This window comes from Trachypithecus francoisi, unplaced genomic scaffold, assembly GCF_009764315.1.
Source record: "Trachypithecus francoisi isolate TF-2019V2 unplaced genomic scaffold, Tfra_2.0 Contig01579, whole genome shotgun sequence".
NCBI classification, from domain to species: Eukaryota; Metazoa; Chordata; class Mammalia; order Primates; family Cercopithecidae; genus Trachypithecus; species Trachypithecus francoisi.
This window is the reverse complement of record NW_022681442.1, coordinates 11,683,762-11,705,543: the sequence shown is the minus strand read 5'-3', so window position 1 is coordinate 11,705,543 and position 21,782 is coordinate 11,683,762. Positions and strand designations below refer to the sequence as shown.

Sequence of the window (21,782 nt, the reverse complement as noted above, 5' to 3'; positions counted from 1 at the left end):
TTGCTTCATTAACTGGCTCCACTTGTGAAGTCTTCTCCAACCCGCCCTGCTTAATTCGGGAAAAACAGCAGCATCTGTACATTCCTCCTTTCCTCCTCGCTCTTTAGCCCTGTGCTGCTAATGCTTGTGTGTTTTCTATTGTTACATGCTCTCCCTCGTTGATGTGCATTTATTGAATGCCTCTTGTTGTCAAACTTCTAATAGGAAATACGAAAACAGAAGACGCCTTCGCTTGGCTGGTGATGAACCCCTGTAGCCAGGCCCCGAGGTCTTGCCTGGTTTCGGTAGGGGCAGGCAGCGCAGGCCCGCGGGGAACGTACCCCGCGCCGCCCCGGGAGAGCGGGTGTGGGGCTGGATTGCAGGACTCGGCCTGGCTTTAGAGGGCCTGGTGAAGCGTGAGCGCCCGCCGGCACGGAGGGGAGGCCCCAGCGGTGGGCGCCTGTTCCCAAGGCCGCGCGGAGGGAAGCGGCCAGCCCAGCCCGACTCGGCCGAGCTCCCGGGAGGCCACCGGTGGCCACAGCAAGAAGGCGGGCGCGCCGAGGGAGGGGCCTGGGGGAAGAGCGGGAGGGGTGGGCGGAAGGAGGAGAGGGAGGAGGAAAGACCCGCGGGTAGGAGCTGGGAGGAGACACCTAGGAGAAGGCGGAGGAAAGGGCAGGAAGCGGGAGGGAACTGAAAAGAGGAGGAGGCTGAAAGGCGGAGCCGGGCCCGGGGCGGAGCCGGGGAAGGGGCGGAGCCGGGGGGAGAGGCCTCTACGGCCGCCACCGCTGCGGCCGGGGCGCGTTCTCCTCCTACCGGTCGGGTCCCCTGGGGCGTTCCCTCGGCTGCTGCTCCTCGGCGCCGTTCCTACCCGGCCGCTCCCCGAGGCGCGGGCTCTGGCGGCCGCGACCGACTAGGAAGCCGCGTGCGCCGCCCGCGGGCCGCCGCCTCCCTGGGCGCGCGGGGCTGGCATGGAGCTCTTCCAAGCCAAGGACCACTACATCCTGCAGCAGGGCGAGCGCGCGCTGTGGTGCAGCCGCCGCGACGGCGGCCTCCAACTCCGACCTGGTGAGGCTGGCGGTGTGGGCTGGGGGCGCCCCGGGCCAGGGCGGGGAGAGGAGGGGGCGCGGCCAGACCCCTCAGCCTGGCAGGAGGAGCAGCCTGCGGGCCTGGCGAGGCGGGGCGGGGCGGGCTGCGAGCGCGCGAGCTGTCATTATTCCCTGACTGGAGGGAGCCTGGCCTTTCTCCGAGGGCAGCGCCGAGCCCCTGCCCCAATGCGGAGCAGAGGGGGCTGGCGACCCTCGTCCCTCCCGCCGCGTCGCGCGGCCGCCCTTGGGGCTTGGGGCCCAGGCCTAGGGGAGGGGGTCTCCCGGGCAGAAAGTTCCAGCAAGGTGCGCCTGGCCTTAAAGGCCTCTTTCTCCTTGGAGTGGTTCTTACATGGCCTTCGCCAGAAGTTCTGGGTTCGAATTCGGATCTGGAGCGGTTGCGCTAGTTCCGTCGACGGCTCTGCTGGACACTCACTCCCTGTTGCCATCCCATGTATTCTTGGTTCCTTATTATTAAAGGTGTGACTTCACTATGGTTACCTCATAGGCACTCGGTTTAAAGCCTTTGTCTTTGGCTTTAATACCGCAGCATAATTAAACTGTATTGTAATGTATAATTTTGAGATTTTTGTGTGACTTGATGTTGTGCGACACAAAATGTATTGCGGGTCCATGTTTGGTGTCATGTAAGCTGTTCGGAGAGGCTTAAGTCTACAATTAGCTTGCTTTAGGAAAATGTGTGTGCAATTTGGTTTTAACAGAGCAGTCCCTGCCCTCAGAGCGCAGACAGTCCAGTTTCTTGTAAGATGGGGCTGGGTGGCACCTGCCCCTTTTGGCTTTCCAAGCCTTTCCCCATATCACTCAGGTTCTTTCACTTAAGGAAAAGTGAGAGGATAGAGTTCTTTCAGGCAGGAGCCAGAGCTTTTCAGACTGACTTGTAATTCTTATGTGCAGTCTAGACAGAAGGATTACATGATATGAATTGAAAAGGATAAAAGGTTCAGATGAGCTTTTCAGGTCACAGCGTGGTACCACTTATAGGATGGCTTTTAAGGACAGGCCCTTTAATATATTATTCCCAATCCCCACAACCTTACAGGACACGTGTGGGATCCTCTTTTTCAGGTGAGGAGAAAGGAGTGAGAGGTTATTAGTAACTCGTTCGGGGTCACAGCCTAGAGTCGAGACACTGACACAGAGCAGTTCTGTGACCTCCAGAACACTTTTGGGCAGGCCCCACTGCTTTCTTAGGAAAGGCTACTAGTTGCTTTGCCAGAGCAGTGAAGGATAACTTATTTTTTTCCCAGGCTCTGTCTGTATTTTCTTGCTATTATGTTTTATTTCCTCTTTTTCAGAATAGAGGATAAACTCCTTGGCCCAGATAAAGTTCTTGATGATCTTGGGATAGAGGTGTTGTAGATAGGCTAATTTTGGCCAGTCTTCTGTCATTCTCTTCTCTGATTTGACCATTTGCCTGGCTTTCTCTTCTTCTCTCCTTTCACTCCCCCAAATTTGGGTAAGGCTTCAGTACAGCTTGAAGTAAAGCAGATTTCAAAATTCCTAGGTTGTCAAAAGAGTCAACTCCTTGGATTCTAAAAGTTTAGACTATTAGAGCTGGATGGGACTTAAGATCGTCTCCAACTCATCTGACAACAAACTTTTCTACACCCTAGTTTCTTCAACTATAAAGGCTAACCTGCGCCTAGATTCTGTTATGAAGCCATGCAGTTTGGATTACTGTTTATCCAAAGTCCATGTCAGAAGGCAAATTTAAAACTTTTTTGGGGGAGTAAAGTAGCTATAGCCTTTGCACTTGAGATTATCATACTTTTTAGAATATAGCAGACCACAGACCAAGTAGACCAAATGTCTAGAGGAAGGAAGAGGTCATATTTCAGAAGTGACAGCCAGTTTTGATCTTAAGGTGTTCGGGATAGCCAGGGAATAAAGAATCCCATGCACTTGATTTTCCCATAGTTTATCCTGTCCGGGACTGAAGATCCTTTCTAACTAATGGCTATTTAAGAATGGCATTTTAATTGAATAAGTGCTTTTCAGATCTTTTTCTATATATGGAATCATTTAACATTCTCTTTATTTTATTGGAATTTTTCCCTCTGCTTTTTCTCCTCTGTTTTGCTGCTGTTTGTAGTGACAGCATTTAAAATCTTTCATTGTTTCCTACTGGTTATTTAGCTGAATAGATGACTAAGTCCTTTTCTTTTTTAAAAGGGCAGTATTGTAAGCTTGAAAAAGCTTGTGGGCATCGTGGTTTTTACATTCGTGGCTATTGAACAACCCGAAACAAGAGTTTTCCTTTTTCTAGAGACATCAGAAGGATAAGTAATGATGATATTTAAGATGAAAATACTCATTTAGCCTGGAATGTTTGTTACTGTCATCCCCTTTTCCTACCTAGTTCATTCTGTAAGATCCAGCTCAGATGCTACCCCTCATCCTTGGGGCAGAATTATTGGCCACCTTTATTATAGTGTTTCCAGGCATTTTCTACACTTAGTGCACACTTCAGTTCTAACCCTATGCATCGTCATATAATAAAAGTTTGCCTACTTCTTCCCCAGTGGGAAGTCCCAGTGTGTTCCCCAAGGCAAGGGCTGTATTTACTCCTCATCTTGGTGTCTCTAGGCTTTAGAGTACTTAGGACACAGAAGGCGTTTTTGTTTGAGTTGAGCTGAATTAAAGTTAAGTCTAAGTTCTCTCTCAGTAATATCATTGCCTTAAAAATAAGATGTTGTGTTATGTTTGTTGCTCTTTTTAGGCCTGTTTTTTTGCTGGGACGGGGAAGGGGTGGGGCGGGCGGGTGGTGGACAGAGTCTTGCTCTGTCTCCCAGGCTGAAGTGCGGTGGTGTGATCTCGGCTTACTGCAACCTCCGCCTCCCGGATTCAAGTGATTCTCCTGCCTCAGACTCCCAAGTAGCCGGGACTACAGGTGTGTGCCACATCACCCAGCTAATTTTTGTATTTTTTGATAGAGACAGGATTTCATCATGTTGGCCAGGCTGGTCTCAAACCCCTGACCTCAGGTGATCGCCCACCTCAGCCTCCGAAAGTACTGGGATTACAGGCTTGACCCACTGTGCCCGGCCTCTTTTTAGGGCTGTTTTGAATATATTTTAATTGGAGTGGAAAATCTCTGTCCATTTAGTTAAAGAAATATGAGGAAAGGTACACCGGCACTTGTATTGTATTTCTATCTGTTGTAGCATTATCTCATTATCTTTTTTTTTTTTTTTTCTTCTGACACAGGGTCTTGCTCTGTCACCCAGGCTGGAGTGCAGTGGCGTGATCATGGCTTGCTGTAGCCCCTACCTCCCGGGGTCAAGCTATTCCTCCCACCTCAGCCCCCCAGATAGCTGGGACTACAGGTGTGTGCTACCATGCCTGGTTAATTTTTTTTTTTTTTTGGTAGAGATGGAGTCTCACTGTATCACTCAGGCTGATCATGGCCTCCTGGGCTCAAGTGATCCTCCCAAAGTGCTGGAATTACGGGCATGAGCCACCACACTGGGCTTTTAAAATATCTTTTTGGTAGTATTCCTTACTTTCCTCTTTAACATTATTTAAACTTTTTCAGTTTTTTTTTTCTCCCAGCTAAAAAACCAAGTATTTTTTTTTTCTGGTGTTTCTAATTTTTTTAAGGGTAGTGAGTAATCTGTATTCATACATAGACTGTTTTTTGATAGATGCATTTGTCTATTGTAAGATAATGACTACCAGAGAAAAATATTTTGGTTCTTTCCTTTTCTTTTCTTTTTTTTTTGTTGAGATGGAGTTTTGCTCTTGTTGCCCAAGCTGGAGTGCAATGGCGTGATCTCGGCTCATTGTAACCTCCGCCTCCCAGGTTCAAGCGATTCTCCTGTCTCAGCCTCCTGAGTAGCTGGGATTATAGGTGCCTGTCACCACGCCTGGCAAGTTTTTGTATTTTTACTAGAGACAGGGTTTTGCCATGTTGGCCAGGCTGGTCTCGGACTCCTGACCTCAGGTGATCCACCTGCCCTGGCCTCCCAAGGTGCTGGGATTACAGGCGTGAGCCACTGGGCCTGCCCTGGTTATTTTATTTTCTACAGGGAAGATGATAAAGCACTGTGTAAACATTCAGTAATCTTCTGAGAGTAGAGTCTAATATCTCAGGATAAGAATTGTAATTTAAAGACTTAAAAAGAAATATAATACAATCCACTTTAGGGGAATGGTAATATGGTCTTATCTCTTTGGTCTTAAAATTGCTTCCCCTAGTCCTTGTGGCTTTGTCTGATATGACAGTATTATATAATTTATAGCTGTGTGTAAATTATATAATAATTCACATTCTGTTCTGAGACTGAGTGACCAAGAGATCTCAAAGCATCTATCATACACATAACATTCATAAACTTAGAAACTATATATGGAAAGGTGATACTGTAATTGATGAATCCCAGTGAACTTTTTCTTTCTGAGATGGAGTCTTGCTCTGTTGCCAGGCTGGAGTGCAGTGGCGTGATCTTGGCTCACTGCAACCTCTGCCTCCCGGGTTCAAGCAGTTCTCCTGCCTCAGCCTCCCCAGTAGCTGGGACTACAGGCACGCGCCACCATGCCTGGCTAATTTTTTGTATTTTTGGTAGAGATGGGGTTTCACCATGTTGGCCAGGATGCTCTCGATCTCTCGACCTTGTGATCTGCCTGCCTCGGCCTCCCAAAGTGTTGGGATTTACAGGTGTGAGCCACTGTGCCCGGCCTGAACATTTTTTTTTTAGAGGAGTACTAGGTATTAGTTAGAATTCACAAAAACATTAAAAAATTTTCCTGTTCTTCTCAGAGTTAATTTTTGATAATGAAATTATTTTTACTATGTCATATGAGGTTAACTTTTTTGAATGAGAAATCATAATTATGGAATTGAAATCCACCTGGAATTTTTTTTGAAGAATCATTTTTTTGAAATGATTCTGTTTATTTGGAGTTTTGTGGCATTTGGTATTGACTTAAAGAAAAAAAGGATTTTGAACTTTATCTTTTTAAAAAATTATGTTTATGGCGAGGCGTGATGGCTCACGCCTGTAATCCCAGCACTTTGGAAAGCCGAGGTGGATGGATCACCTGAGGTCAGGAGTTCAAGACCAGCCTGGCCAACATGGTAAAACCCTGTCTTTACTGAAAATACAAAAATTAGCTGGGTGTGGTGGCGGGCCTGTAATCCCAACTACTCGGGAGACTGAGGCACGAGAATCGCTTGAACCCGGGAGGCAGAGGTTGCAGTGAGCTGAGATGGCGCCACTGTACACTAGCCTGGGCAACAGAGTGAGACTGTCTCAGAAAAAAAAATTGTGTTTACTAAAAATTTACAAATTACCATGACAAAATGTAATAGGGCACTTTAAATTACATATTAAATATGTTTACAAAATCTTTCTAATCATTTTTGTTGTTGAATAACCAGTTTTTTTCTTAGTGTATTTAGTCTTCAGTTTTTATAATGGGTTACTAGTTTTATATCTCGTACTACTTTTTACTCCATATTTTATATTGCTGACAGGCTAACAGTTGGATTAAATAGATCTGTATGTTTATTTTTATGCTTGTACATATTTGTATGACTGTACATTTATTTCCCATTTGAAGGTAGAAAAGACTTATCTTTACCAAGTTTTCACCCCCCAACCCATTTTTGGCTTAAATAAAAGAAGACAAGTGGTTTTGTGTGTGTGTGTGTGTGTGTAGAGAGTCTTGCTCTGTCGCCCAGGCTGGAGTGTTGTGGCATGATCTTTGCCCACTGCAACCTCGGCCTCCAGGTTTCAAGCAATTCTCGTGCTGCAGCCTCCTGAGTAGCTGGGACTACAGGTGCCTGCCACCACGCCCGGCCAATTTTTTGTATTTTTAGTAGAGACAGTGTTTCACCTCATTGCCTACACTGGTCTCGAACTTCTGAGCTCAGGCATTCCGCCTGCCTCGGCCTCCCAAAGTGCTGGGATTGCAGGCGTGAGCCACCATGCCTGGCAGGAGGACAAGGTCTTTCTAAGGTGACTGATAATTTTTGGGATCAGGTTTTACAGATTGAGGGAGGTTTTTGTGTGTATTTTGTTGTCTACACCATTACCTGAGATTGAGTAGCTAATAATAACAGCTTTTATTTCTTGAGCAGTTTTCTTTTCTTTTCTTTTTTTTTTGGAGGGACGGAGTTTTGCTCTGTTGCCCAGGCTGGAGTACAATGGCATGATCTTGGCTCACTGCAATCTCTGCCTCCCGGGTTCAAGCAATTCCCTCTGCCTCAGCCTCCTGAGTAGCTAGGATTACTGGCGACTGCCACCATGCCTGGCTAATTTTTGTATTTTTAGTAGAGATGGGGTTTTGCCATATTGGCCAGGTTGGTCTTGAACTCCTGACCTCAGGTGATCCGCCCGCCTCGGCCTCCTAAAAGTGCTGGGATTACAGGTGTGAGCCACCGCAACGGGCCTGTGATTCCAGCTGCAGCTGAGTACTTTTCTGAGCCAGACATTGTTCCATGACGTTTACATGTATTATTTCATTTCATCTCCACAGTAAACCTTGGGAGGAGGGTTTCATTATTATCCTCGTTTTACAGATGAGGAAACAGGCACAGAGAAGTAATTTGACCAAGTTCACAGAGGGAGAGCCAGGCTCTAACCCAGTGTTTGACTGTAAAACCAGGTTTTCCTCAGTATTGACAAAAACGTTTTATGAACCTTTCTACCTTCTTGACTAGAAAGTGTTAGGATTTATATTTTCATGGTTAATAGCTGAAATGTATCTTTAGCTATCCTAATCATTATAGTGTAGCCTGTATAGAGAATTAAATAGCCTCTCAAATGTCAAAGCAAGCACATTGAGGAAGGCGCTATGTAGAAAGAAAAGGCTAATAATGTGATAACTGGTTTGTTCATTGACCCTATGCCTGCACTGACTTTCTTGCAAAATTCATATAGTTACAGGGAATGTTGTTATGTAATGAATTGACTAGTAGTGGTTTTTCCAGGTGCGGTCAGTTGATCAGGTTTCTCTTCTTAAGTGTTTGGAACATCTGCAGTTTGGGAAGGGAACAGATACAGGGTAGATCTTTGAGCAGAAACATTGATATGTTACTCATTGGGAACTATTTCCTCCAGGAATGAGCAACCTGAAGCCTTTCTCAGTGTAGCTTTTCACCAGTGCTAGATCCAGTTTCATAGACATCCTTTCAGAGCATGCACAGCAGAGGTGAAATGGAGGAGAAGCCTGTAGGGCAAAACTACCTTCAAAGAAGGGAGAGCCTTTGTAGAATCACTGGTTCCTAGACACTTGTGTTTTGGCCAGGCCCTGGTCAGCAGAGGCCAAGACTTGCCAAAGGCATGCTTTAGAGGAGAGGTAGTATCAAGTTTTTTTTTTTTTTTTTTTAGTAGATTGTGAAGGTGCCAGAAACTGAGGTGCACTTACAGCTTGGTCTTTGGGGAACCTGGCTGCATTGGTTCAGGTCCCCGCTTGTCCCACTTGCCTGGCCTAAACACCCCCCTGGCATGGAGAAAGAGTTTGAGACTCATCACCTGGCCCATAGCAGGTTTTCTGCGAAAGTTGTATTGAATGAATTGAAATAATTCTAGTCCCTGGTCTACCTTGTATAGTTTGAGCAGCAAAGGGGTTGTAGGGAAGTTTAAAGGGAGAATCTAAGAACAAAAGACTAGAACACACTGCCCCTCTTGCCACCTAAAAAAGTCGTGCAAATTTCTCACTGTCATTTTATTCAGTGAAGTAGGAATTTCACTGTTAAGCCTGTGGAATTCATTAAATTTATTTTCTTTCTGAATAAAAATAAATGGGACCCATAGACTTCTTTATTTTTTCCAAACTGGCCCTTGTGCAGAGAAGGTTGTTGTTGCTAATTTTAGTGATGGAATTTTTATGGTGGAATTTGTTCATGTATTTGCAGATAATACTGGACTACTGGAAAATCAAACTAGTTTGATCAAACTAGTTTGGGGTATATCGCAACACATTGCCATGTTTCTTGCGTGCATTATGAATGCATCACCCAAAAATTTATCTAATCTTTGTTTGAGGTGGTTGTTACTTTCAGGTTCTTAAGGTAATGAGTTTGGAAAGTTGTAATTTAAGCTGTACTTCCTTTTTCGTTCCCAAACCATGATTTTTCGTTTTTTTTTAAATAATAGAGACGGGGGTCTCACTATGTTGGCCAGGTTAGTCTTGAACTCCTGGCCTCAAGCAGTCCTCCTGCTCAACCTCCCAAAGTTCTCGGATTACAGGCATGAGCCACTGCACCCAGTAGCAGAATCAATCTGCTGTTGATTCAATACATTCTCAGAAGCATAGTCCAACCTTGTTTTGGCATGGTTTTATGGGGAATTAAATGCATTAGAACTTTACAAACTGTATTACTACCTCTTTGTGTGTCTTTTTGTAAACGGTTCTATTCCTGTTGAAATATATTTTAAAACATAACCTTTAAAAGTCTACCTTTGCGGCCGGGCGCGGTGGCTTAAGCCTGTAATCCCAGCACTTTGGGAGGCCGAGACGGGTGGATCACGAGGTCAGGAGATTGAGACCATCCTGGCTAACATGGTGAAACCCCGTCTCTACTAAAAAAATACAAAAAACTAGCCGGGCGAGGTGGCGGGCACCTGTAGTCCCAGCTACTTGGGAGGCTGAGGCAGGAGAATGGCATAAACCTGGGAGGCGGAGCTTGCAGTGAGCTGAGATCCGGCCACTGCACTCCAGCCCGGGCAACAGAGCGAGACTCCGTCTCAAAAAAAAAAAAAAAAAAAAAATCTACCTTTGCAAACAGAGGTTTGAGAAGTAGCAGCAATGTCACAGAGCCTCTCGTCAGTCTAAGTCCTTAGCTGATGTAAGTCATAGTCATTATGTGTCAGCTGCCCATAATTGAGCTGGGGAGAACGTTTGAATCAGTATGTTTAACAACGTAGGGAAATAATGATTGTTAAAGGTTATTGGTAGCTATTGATAACACATTAAGTGATAATGTATAAATAATATTTGTAAAGTGAGGATGAACACTGAACATTCAGCATTACAGTACCTTCACAAGACTTACTGGTGGTATCTTAATTAAATCACATGTTTTTAGGATGACTCATTTTCTGGTTGTTGGAGACTCTTAAGGGATCTGCTTTCATTCACAAAATAGCATCCACACATTCTTGCTTTGGTAAGTCTGAAATACAGGTTGATTTTAGGTCAGTGTTCCCTGATTTTTTTTTTTCATTTAAGTTATTTTATTTTAATTTCAGGTTCCTTCAAGTTTACCCTTGCATTTTTTAAACTTGATAGTGGGATACTTTAAAATACTGAGGCAATTTTCTTTATGAATCTCATTCTTTGAAACAGCTTTTCACTTTGAAGTTAACACTGAATTTCAAATTTCACAATTTCTGCAATGTCAATATGGATGATTTGAAGCAGTTATCTAACTGAAATGTTAGGAAATTAAAAACATCCCATAATGCTCTCAATTTTAGTAATTTGCAGGTATAATATTGATGTTTCGCAGTATCATTATACATTGTTTTTATACCAGATATAAACATTCTCCTATTTCCGGCTTAAAGAATGTCCTCCCAGGGAGCAACTGTGTTGGGTGGACCTGGGAGTTTAGAAGAGTAACAGTCTCTTTTCTAGGCAGGGACTTCCAGAATTCATCTGTGTAACTGTGTCATTTACTCCCATTTGCACCTTCCAAATACTTTTCTTGAAGAAGCAGCCCTCACCCCCAACATCTAACTAATTTAGTATTATATTTATTTCTCCTAACAAATTACATCGCCTAAAATTCTGTGGGCCGGGTGCAGTGGCTTATGCCTGTAATCCCAGCCACTTTGGGAGGCTGAGATGGGCAGATCACCTGAGGTCAGTAGTTTGAGACCTGCCTGGCCAACATGGTGAAATCCGGTCTCTACTGGAAATACAGAAATTAGCCAGACGTGGTGGTGAGCGCCTGTAATCCGGCTACTCTGGAGACTGAGGCAGGAGGATCGCTTGAACCCAGGAGGCGGAGGTTGCAGTGAGCCGAGATGGCACCATTGCACTCCAGCCTGGGCAACAAGAGCGAAGCTCTATCTCAAAAAAAAATTCTTTGAAGTCGTTTAATCCTTTTACAAACAGTTATTGAAGACCTGTCTGCTAGGCATATGCCAAAGGAAAAAGATACTTAAAACACCATCCCCATCCTGGCAGAGGATGTGGCCTGATGGAGGAGAGACACACATTCTATAGAGGCAGATACCCTGATGGAGCTGTAACATAGAGCTCATTTGAGGTCAAGTAAAATGGCAAATCCTAGACCTGATCAGGTTTGAAGGTAGCTTTCTGTTGGTGAGGACTTGTGGTGGTATAATGACTGTACAAACAATTGTAGGTGGGATAGAGTAAATAAATTTTGAAAAACAGTTTCAGGAAAAGATAGGAAATTTTTTTTTTTTGAGATGGGGTCTCGCTCTGTTGCCCAGTCTGGAGTGCAGTAGTGTGATCTTGGCTGGCTGCAACCTCTGCCTCCCGGGTTCAAGCGATTCTCCTGCCTCAGCCTCCCAAGTAGCTGGGATTACAGGCATGCACCACCACGCCTGGCTAATTTTTGTATTTTTAGTAGAGATGGGGTTTCACCATGTTGGTCAGGCTGGTCTCGAACTCCTGACCTTGTGATCTGCCCGCCTCGGCCTCCCAGAGTGCTGGGATTACAGGCTTGAGCCACCGTGCCCGGCCAGGAAATTATTTAAACACCAACTGGTAGAAAGGTTACATCTATTTAATGATGGAAGTGCTAATTTTATACTTCTCTGTTAATAGCTCTAACATGAGGAAAGGAATATACCGATTCTTAGCTCATCTGTGCTTTGATTTAGCTCTCAAAATCCTGTTTTTGAAAGTGATATCAAAAGACAGTTTTGGGGACAGCAAAAGGTGAGGGGTATATCGCAACACATTGCTATATTTCTTGGGTGATGCGTTATGAATGCATCACCCAGGGATTTATCTAATCTTTGTTTGAGGTGGTTGTTACTGTCAGATTCTTAAGGTAATGAGTTTGGAAAGTTGTAATTTAAGCTCTACTTCCTTTTTCATTCCCAAACCATGACTTTTCTTTTTTTTGAGTAATAGAGACGGGTCTCACTATGTTGGCCAGGTTAGTCTTGAACTCCTGGCTTCAAGCAGTCCTCCTGCTCAACCTCCCAAAGTTCTCGGATTACAGGCATGAGCCACTGCACCCAGTCCAAACCATGACTTTTAAATGTGTAGATTTTCTATACTGGTATTAAGTGGTATACCGTTAAGTTGATATCTTTCATGATTGTGTTCATTTCCATCAGGTCCTCCTAGGCTGAAATGTCCTAATTACATTGTGTGACCTTTCATGAAAGTCCTTTTCTTTAGTTGTCCTCTGTTCTTTTTTGAGTTGCTTTGGGTCTTTTCTTGAGATGCGACAGTTAGGACTTTATGCTTCGTATACAGAATCAACAATTTTGTGTTTGGATATTGTAAAGTTTAAGAACCAATTTCTAATTTCCTTCATGATGATCAAAACTTTGTGGCTGTCTTGCTGTGCTGTAATTAGATCCCTTTTTAAATAAAAATGTCTAGAAATTTTTGTTTTTTTTAGAGACAGGGTCTTGCTCTGTCACCCAGGCTGGAATGTGGGATAGCTCACTGCAGTCTTGAACTCCTGGGCTTGGGTAATCCTCCCGCCTCAGCCTTCTGAGTAACTAGGATTACAGGTGGGCACCACCACACCTGGCGAATGTTTTTTTTTATTTTTTATTTTTTATAGAGACAGAGTCTTGCTATATTGTCCAGGCTGGTCTCAAACCCCTGGGCTCAAGTGATCCTCCTCTCTGGGCCGTCCAAAGTGCTGGGATTACAGATATGAGCTGATGTGCCTGGCCTGGAAATTAAGTTTCTTTTCTAGGTGGTATCTCTAATCTTTTAAATATTCTTGTGGTTACTTTTTGAAGTGTATTTCCTTCTGCTAGTTTAGACCAGCTTTTATGCCACCTCCCTATATTATGAGATCTTTATGCAGTTTATATTACTTTATTACATGAGAGTTTAAAGTTGTATGTGCTACAGGCATCATCTTTCAGTCAGACTGATAAGACCAAGTTAGTAATACAGGTCCTTCCCAGTGACCTATAATCATTTGCACTAGTGATTCTCAAGCTGGCTGTACATTAGAATCACCAGAGGGAGATTTAAAGAATACCTATTCCAGGGCCCTGCCCTAATCAATTGAGACCATCTCTGATGCTCAGGGATTAGTACTATAAAGCTCTTAGATGATGGTAATGAGCAGCCAGCACTGATAACCACTGAGTTAGATTTAAGACTGGGGAATCACCAGCTGCTAGACCTTCTAAATTGGATTAGCTCTTTAGCTTGTGGAATGCTGGAGAATAATTACCGTTAGAGAGTTCAAGGAAATGTGTATCAAACTTTGCATTTGTAAGATAGCACCTGAATCAAATTATTCCTTAACCTGTTTTCCTGGCCTAATTAAATTCTGAGAATTAAAGCATAGATGAGCTAACAATGGGAACTTTTAGTTTCTCATTCTAAAACCCTTTTCCTCATCTGTTTGATTTTGTGTTGGTGATTGTCTTTTTAGAGCAGTAATATCCTTTGTCTTTAGCAGGAAATGAAATATGGGTCTGATTATTTATACATGCCCTGATACCTTTTTTTTTTCTTTTAAGACAGAGTGAAAGTGCCTATAAGCTTCAGCAGCTGTGCTTTAAAACCCAGGCTTGTTCTTGGGCCGAGGGCGTGCCTTCATTCTTCCATCTTGGAATGAGTGACTCATGCTCTGTGCAGGCACACAGTACTTAATCAGTTGTTTTCTGTGTACCAGGAAGAGGAGGGCATATGAAAATAGAAGCCATGTACTGCCAAGTGGATCTGCAATAAGAGTGGAAATGTTGACCTGATGGGTCAGACAATGAGCTTATTGCAAATACTTATTGGTTTCGGGTGTATGTTACATTATTAATTCACTAAAATTTGGCATTATTTCAAAAATGCTATACTCTTATAAGCAACCCTTCCTTATAGATAACGTTGATGATCTTAGCTTTTACAATTTGTGAATTAAAAATTTTTTTTTGAATTTGTATGCCACATTAGAGTATACCTTCTGAAGGAAAGATCAGAAAACAATACATTTGTTGGATTAGATCAGTTACATGGTTATTCTTTGCAGAAGGATAGTATGAGTCTGGCCATTTTCTCTGCCATTCCAGTGCCTTCTGTCCCCAGAGTAGCCATTAATATGGTCAGTAGGATATCCACTACTGAGGGCAATTGCTGCTTATGCCTGGACTAATACTATCTACACATGTCCTCTGTACAGACAGACTCTTTAATGCCAACTTGTTTTATTTCTTTAGTGAAGAACCACAGATTTTAAATACATACCCACATTTTGAAGTGTCAGCTGTATGCCAGGCGCTGTACCAGGCAGCAAAGTCAGAGCAGCTCGACACAACACACATAGTCTCCCTTCTTGTGTCAATTACAGTACCTGCTTCAGGACTTCCTCTATCGTCTTGTGTCTCTTATCTCTATATTAGTATGAGAAGTTATGTGCACCTGCTAGAGTTTTCAAGATAATATAAAGATTTCAAGATAATTTAAATTGCCCAGGCCAGGCATGGTGGCTCATGCCTGTAATCCCAGCATTTTGGGAGGCTGATGCAGGAGGATCACTTGAGTCCAGGAGTTTGAGATCAGCCTGGGCAATATAGATAGACCTTATCCCTACTAAAAAAAAAAAAAAAATGAGCCGAACATCATGGTGTGTGCCTGTATTCCCAGCTACTTGGGAGGCTGAGGTGAGAGGATCGATTGAGTTCAGGAGTTGGAGGCTACAGTTAGTTGTGATCAAGCTACTACACTTCAGTCTGGGTAACAGAGTGAGACCTTGTCTCAAGGGAAAAAAAATATTGCCCAGAAGTTTTAGGTGAGTCTTTCATTTTAAGAAACCATATTCTCATCATGTATTATATTTATTGAAAGAGAAATGCATTTGTTATTAAAAGCACCTGAAATTAAAAATCCAAGCTCATTCCTGGTTTGTATAAAAGAAGAAAATAAATACATAAATAAAAGTGCCTGCATAGCAAAGACTGATATTTTGGGGCTAACTTCAAAAACAATAAAAACTTAAGATGGTATTCTTATTACACGTCAATGAAAATAAGCAATTGGGAGGAAAAATTTATTTTTACTCTTTGATGCTTTTTAAAAATTTTGTTCAATAACTATTGAATGAGTGCCTGTTATTCTGGACTGCAGGTGTATAGTGGTAAACTGTAAATTGCCATAGAATTAAATAAACTGATAGAGGGGTTCAGACTTATTCGTTTGTCTTTATTTCTTTATTTTTTTTTTTTTGACATAGGGTCTCACTTTGTCACCCAGGCCGGAGTGCAGTGGCGTGATCATGGGTCACTGTATCCCTGACCTCCTGGGCTCAGGTGATACTCCTACTTTAGCCTCCTGGGTGGCTGGAACTACAGGTGCCTGGCTAATTTTTTGTATTTTTTTTTTTTTTTTTTTTTTTGAGACGGAGTCTCGCTCTGCCACCCAGGCTGGAGTGCAGTGGCCGGATCTCAGCTCACTGCAAGCTCCGCCTCCTGGGTTTACGCCATTCTCCTGCCTCAGCCTCCCGAGTAGCTGGGACTACAGGCGCCCGCCACCTTGCCCGGCTAGTTTTTTGTATTTTTTTTAGTAGAGACGGGGTTTCACCATGTTAGCCAGGATGGTCTCGATCTCCTGACCTCGTGATCCGCCCGTCTTGGCCTCCCAAAGTGCTGGGATTACAGGCTTGAGCCACCGCGCCCGGCCAATTTTTTGTATTTTTTGTAGAAATGGTGTTTCACCATGTTGCCCAGACTGGTCTTGAACTCCTGGGCTCAAGCAGTCTGCCTATCTCAGCCTCCCAAAGTGTTGGTTTACAGGTGTGAGCTACCACACCCAGCCAATAGTCTGTCTTTTCATTGGTTAGTTGAAATTGTTTACATTTATTGTAACTATAAAATGTATTAGAAGTTATTTCTACCTTTTATTTATGTTTTCCATTTATTATGCTTTCTTTATTTGTATTGCTCCTGCCATTTTCCCCCTCTTTTCTATTGGATGACTGAAATTTTGTCAGGCATCTTTCTGTTGCTCATTAAAAGTTACACTTGCTATTTATATTCTTCTGTAGTTTCCCCAGCCTTAGGACCTCATACTTATTCACATACGGAACTGGAGTTTACCAGTATCCGTGTCTTTCCCAAGCATGTTTTTACCTCCCTTGAGATTTCTGCCTTTTCTAGATTCTCCATCTCTCATGTGTATGTAGTGGGTTTGGGGCGGGGGAGGAAGTTTGCAGTCATGCTTGATTTACCATTTGAACCAGAATTTGGTTATTGGGACTGGATGCTGGATGCCCAGTTTTATGCTGTATCACAACTGCAGGTAATGTTTCCCATTCTGAGAAAATAGAATTCTGGGGCATATCTAGGCATTAAGGTATTTCCAGGAAGCATTTATTACTCTGAGAAGGCATTCAGAAATTACGGTTCTACCGTGAGGTTTAGTAATTGAAAAATGTATTGAAGTTGGGTTTTTTCTTTCATACTTTTTTCTTTTTTTTTTTTTTTTGAGACGGAGTTTCGCTCTTTCGCCCAGGCTGGGGTGCAGTGGCGCCATCTTGGCTCCTTACAACCTCCGCCTTCCGGTTTGAAGTGATTCTCCTGCCTCAGCCTCCCGTGCCTGGAATTACAGGCACCCACCACCACACCCAGCTAATTTTTGTGTTTTTAATAGAGACAGGGTTTCACCATGTTGGCCAGGCTGGTCTTGAACTCATGACCTCATCATCCACCTGCCTCGGCCTCCCAAAGTGCTGGGATTATAGGCGTGAGCCACTGTGCCTGGCCCCATACGTTTTTATTTTAAGCCATATGAAGACCCTAAAAAAAATTATGGAGAGGTTACTGAATGGTAGGAGCCTGGAGTTTTAAATACATACACGTTTCTCAACTTGAGGTGAAAGTTATTAACATTTATTATGTGACAGATGCTGGGCACTTTTCACATAATGCGTGTAATCCTCATGAAAACCTGGGACTACAGGTGTCCGGCTAAGTTAGATGAAACTCTGTTTACAAAGGAGGAAACTGAAGGTGAGAGGGATTCAAAGACTGTAGTAGAGTGAGGATTCTTCACCCAGCACACCAAATGCAGACTGCATCTATAGCACATCCAAGTAGCTGAATTCTGTCCAGCTTTCCAGTTCTACAGTCAGCCCCAGTCCTTGCACATTCTTACCTGTAACCTGACTCTCTGGCTTCAGGCCCCTTCACGTTCATCCTCTACACATTTGTCCTGTGTTCTATCTCAAATCCAAATCTGCCCTGCTGGAGGAGGCGGCTCCTGATTTTACTACCTGTTGTCCCACTGAGTGGGTTCCTGTTTAGTTCTTCAGCCTCATTCTTCCTGCTCCCTGTCTTATTCTGCATGGCCAGCAGTACCAAACTATTTAGAGTCTTCTTTGCCTTCAGTAGACATTTGAGTGTCTGTTATATGTTCAGCAGCCTGCTAGAGGCCAACAACAGCTTTTTGTTTTTATTTATTATTATTATTTTTTGAGACGGAGTCTCACTATGTTGCCCAGGCTGGAGTGCATTAGTGAGATCTCAGCTCACTGCAACCTCTGCCTGTCAGGTTCAAGCGATTCTCCCACCTGGGCCTCCCAAGTAGCTGGGAGTATAGGTTCCCGCCACCACGGCCGGCTAATTTTTGTATTTTTAGTAGAGATGGGGTTTTACCGTGTTGACCAGACTGGTCTCGAACTCCTGACCTCAAGTGATCTGTCCTCCTTAGCCTCCCAAAGTACTGGGATTATAGGCATGAGCCACCGCGCCTGGCCTGACAACAGCTTTTTATTTTTTTATTTTGTGTATTTATTTTTGAGACAGAGTTTCGCTCTGTTGCCCAGGCTGGAGTGCAGTGGCGTGATCTCAGCTCACTGCAACCTCTGCCTCCTGGATTCAAGCAATTCTCTGCTTCAGTCTCCCGAGTAGCTGGGATTACAGGTGCTCACCACCACGCCTGGTTAATTTTTTTTGTATTTTTAATAGAGACAGGGTTTCACCATCTTGGCCAGGCTGGTCTTGAACTCCTGACCTCATGATCCACCTGCCTCGGCCTCCCAAAGTGCTGGGATTACAGGCATGAGCCACTGCGCCTGGCCAGACAGCAGCTTTTTAAATGATTCAGATGGTGAAGGTCTTGTCCCTGGGCAAGGATAGTAGCAGTAGGGGTCAAGAGAAGTGAAATATTCATCAGTTATTGGGGAGATACAACCAATAGGACTTGGTGAAAAAAAAAGGCATTTTGGAGTACTTGGGATAATGGTCCTGAGCTGAAAGCCCCATACAAATATGAGAGGATTGCACCAGAGAGAATTTGGTAGGGAAACTTACAGTGTTAGAAAGAGCCCTGGTCTGACTGGGTGTGGTAGCTCACGCCTGTAATCCCAGCACTTTGAGAGGCCGAGGTGGGTGGGTCACCTGAGCCTGGGAGTTTGAGACCAGTCTGACCAATATGACCAAACCGGTGGCGCATGCCTGTAATCCCAGCTACTTGGGAGGTTGAGGCAAGAGAATTGCTTGAACCTGGGAGGTGGAGGTTGCAGTGAGCCGAGATTGCGCCATTACACTCCAGCCTGGGCGACAAGAACAAAACTCCATCTGGAAAAAAAAAAAAAAGAGCCCTAGTCTGAGAGTGGGAAAGTGTTTTGATGTTAACAAGCTGTGCAGTGTTGGGCAGTTACTTTACCTATGCCAGCCTTAATGTCTTTGTCTCAAATAACCCAGATGAGATGACTTTACTTTTGCCACCATAAATAGTAAATCCTTCCAACTTGATTCAGTGATGACTTTATCTTTTGCCACTTTAAGTATTAAATCCTTCCAGCATGATTCTGTGCAAATTATCTCATTTAAACTTGCCTCCACTTTCTACATCATATGTTGACCCACCCATTTGGGAGCTTTCTGTGTACCATGCGCTGGGAACAGAAGCTCGAGGAGACAAGGTCTAAATGAGCTTCCTCTTCCTGATGAATTGCTGTTCAGTCAAGGAGACAGGCAAGTCAGTAATGACATATGGACTAAACCAAAGTAAGGTGCCGTGATGGGAATATGCGCAGGGTTTAGGGGATCCACATGAGAGAGTCTGGTCAGCTCTGCTGGGTGTGGGTGGAGTGGGGAATGTGTCCGGGAAGAGGACTGACCCTTGTTCTAAGTCTGGAATGAAGGGCAGGCAGAAGTGGGTGGGGAGTCACATTCCAGGCCCAGGCTGCACATAGTTCAGGATGACTGAAGGCTAGGTTGCTGGGGGTGGGGGGCAGGAGAGGGATGGAGAGGACTAGCCCATGCAGGGTCTCACAAGCCTTTCCAAGGAATTTGGACTTTATTCCCAAGGCTGTGGGAGTTGGACTGGTAGTTAGCAATATTCATATTTATCCCTTTTTTAATGCCTAATGTGTTTCTTTCACAATATTAATGTTATACCAACTAGACTGTAGGGCAAAAAGTATTATTTGAAATAAAACCAGTTATTACATCCTGATAAGCAGAGCAGTTCACCAGGAAAATATAATAATCCTGAAAGATATAAAAATAAGGAAGAAAATAAAGCGTGAGATCTTAAAAAGTAAGACCTCTCTCAAAAACTAACAGGTGAAGCAGTCAGAAAAATTAGCAAGTACGTAGAGGAGTTGGACAAAATTCACAAGGTTGTGCCAGAAACCAAAGTTTCATTAAATATTTCTCCTTAACACTGTGGTTTTGTTTTCTCTTCTATTCTGTTTTAGTGCTATTAATGCTGATCTCTTTATACGAAATTGATTTGATGACCCACTAATGGATTGACTCCCCCCCTTTTTCTTGACAACACTGAATTTAAAAATATACATACATTTTAAGCGCACATAGAACACTTGCAAATTGACTTTCCAAATTCCTTTCCCACACCTAGCCTCCAGTGCCCCATTACTCCTCCGTCCTTCCCCTTGCTAAAACAAAGACGACTTTGACTCCTGTTTTTACTGAGTCAAGGGCACAGGATACACTCATCTGCTTCTCTTCTCCATTTCTATGTTTAGACTTTCATCTTTTCTTCCAGACTTAGAAGAAACAGATAGTATCTTCTTTCCTTTCCAAGGTTAACTTTTATACCTGTAGCTTTTTTTTGTCCACCTGTCTTCTTTTCCTTATTCAACATTTTATCTCTTTCTTGTTTTTGTTTTTTTGTTTTTTTGAGATGGAGTCTCGCTCTGTCCCCCAGGCTAGAGTGCAGTGGCACCATCAGAGCTCCCTGCAGCCTCAAATTCCTGGGCTCAAGTGATCCTCCTGCCTCAGCCTCCTGAGTAGCTGGGACTACAGGTGCGTGCCACCACACCTGGCTCATATTTTGTAGAGAGAGGGGATCTTGCTGTGTTGCCCAAGCTGGTCTCAAACCCCTGACCTCAAGTAATCCTCCTGCCTCAGCCTCCTAAAATGCTGGGATTATAGGCATGAGCCACTGAGCCTAGTCCCTCCTCTTGTTCTTAAACCAGTTGTTTCTTCTTGATCATCTCATCATGAACTCAGTCTTATGGGTTTAACTGGTTTTCATTCTGGACTACTAATGACTATTGTTTTTAGTACTTAGACTACAACACAGACTTTTTTAATAGTTTTTTTTTTAAGTTGAAATCTTATTTTCTTGACTGGATGATGCATTTACATGGTTCACAATGCCAAAGATGGAAAAGGGTATTGAATGAGGAGGTTCTCGCCAGCCCTTCCTCTCAGCTGCAGTGTGCCGTATCCTCTCTGCCACGCTTCCTCTTGCTCTTCTCACTCATATCCTCCTCCATTCCCACTCAGGAGAGAATAGGTGCCTCAGTGTCGCCTTTGATTTGCTCTCTACCTGGCCTCCACATAGCTTCTTTTGAGGACTTTCTTTTTTTTTTTTTTTTTTTTTTTTTTTTGAGACGGAGTCTCGCTCTGCCGCCCAGGCTGGAGTGCAGTGGCCGGATCTCAGCTCACTGCAAGCTCCGCCTCCCGGGTTCACGCCATTCTCCTGCCTCAGCCTCCCGAGTAGCTGGGACTACAGGCGCCCGCCACGTCGCCCGGCTAGTTTTTTTTTTTGTATTTTTAGTAGAGACGGGGTTTCACCATGTTAGCCAGAATGGTCTCGATCTTCTGACCTCGTGATCCGCCCGTCTCGGCCTCCCAAAGTGCTGGGATTACAGGCTTGAGCCACCGCGCCCGGCCGAGGACTTTCATGTTCATCTCCTCCTGTGGATTCTTCACCCACTACCAGCTTACTCCCTAAGCTCTTTTCTTTTTCTCTCTTTTTTACTCTTTTTTTTGTTATTTTTTCTTTTCTTTTTTTTTTTTTTCTCGAGCTCTTTTCTCCATGACCTTTCATGTCATTTCAGGCCAAGACTTTTGCAGTAATCCAAGTGGGTTTCTTACTCCCAATCTCCACCTCTTTTCAAATACTATTTCATGAAACTTTTGTTTCTGGTACCTACATACGTCTATGTGTTCACTAGTTCTTGATGTAAAAGTATCTCTTACGATGGACCTTCTAAATGATTGAAAACACAGTTTAACTTTTGGGTAAGGTTTCCTTAGTTACATCAACCTTGTGATGTAATCCCTGACTGTAATCTTGTTTTACCTATTTTATTTATTATCT

General features: G+C 43.8%; 1 protein-coding gene across 1 annotated transcript in view; it reads left to right on the top strand.

Annotated features, from left to right (window-relative positions):
• Positions 1–707: 707 nt before the first annotated feature.
• Positions 708–21,782, top strand: part of INPP5F (inositol polyphosphate-5-phosphatase F) — a 105,647-nt gene continuing 84,572 nt past the window's right edge. The window contains exon 1 of the mRNA XM_033181111.1: positions 708–1,044. Within this exon, the coding sequence (XP_033037002.1) occupies positions 948–1,044 (97 nt within the window). The 5' untranslated portion in view covers positions 708–947. The remainder of the gene's footprint in view (positions 1,045–21,782) is intronic.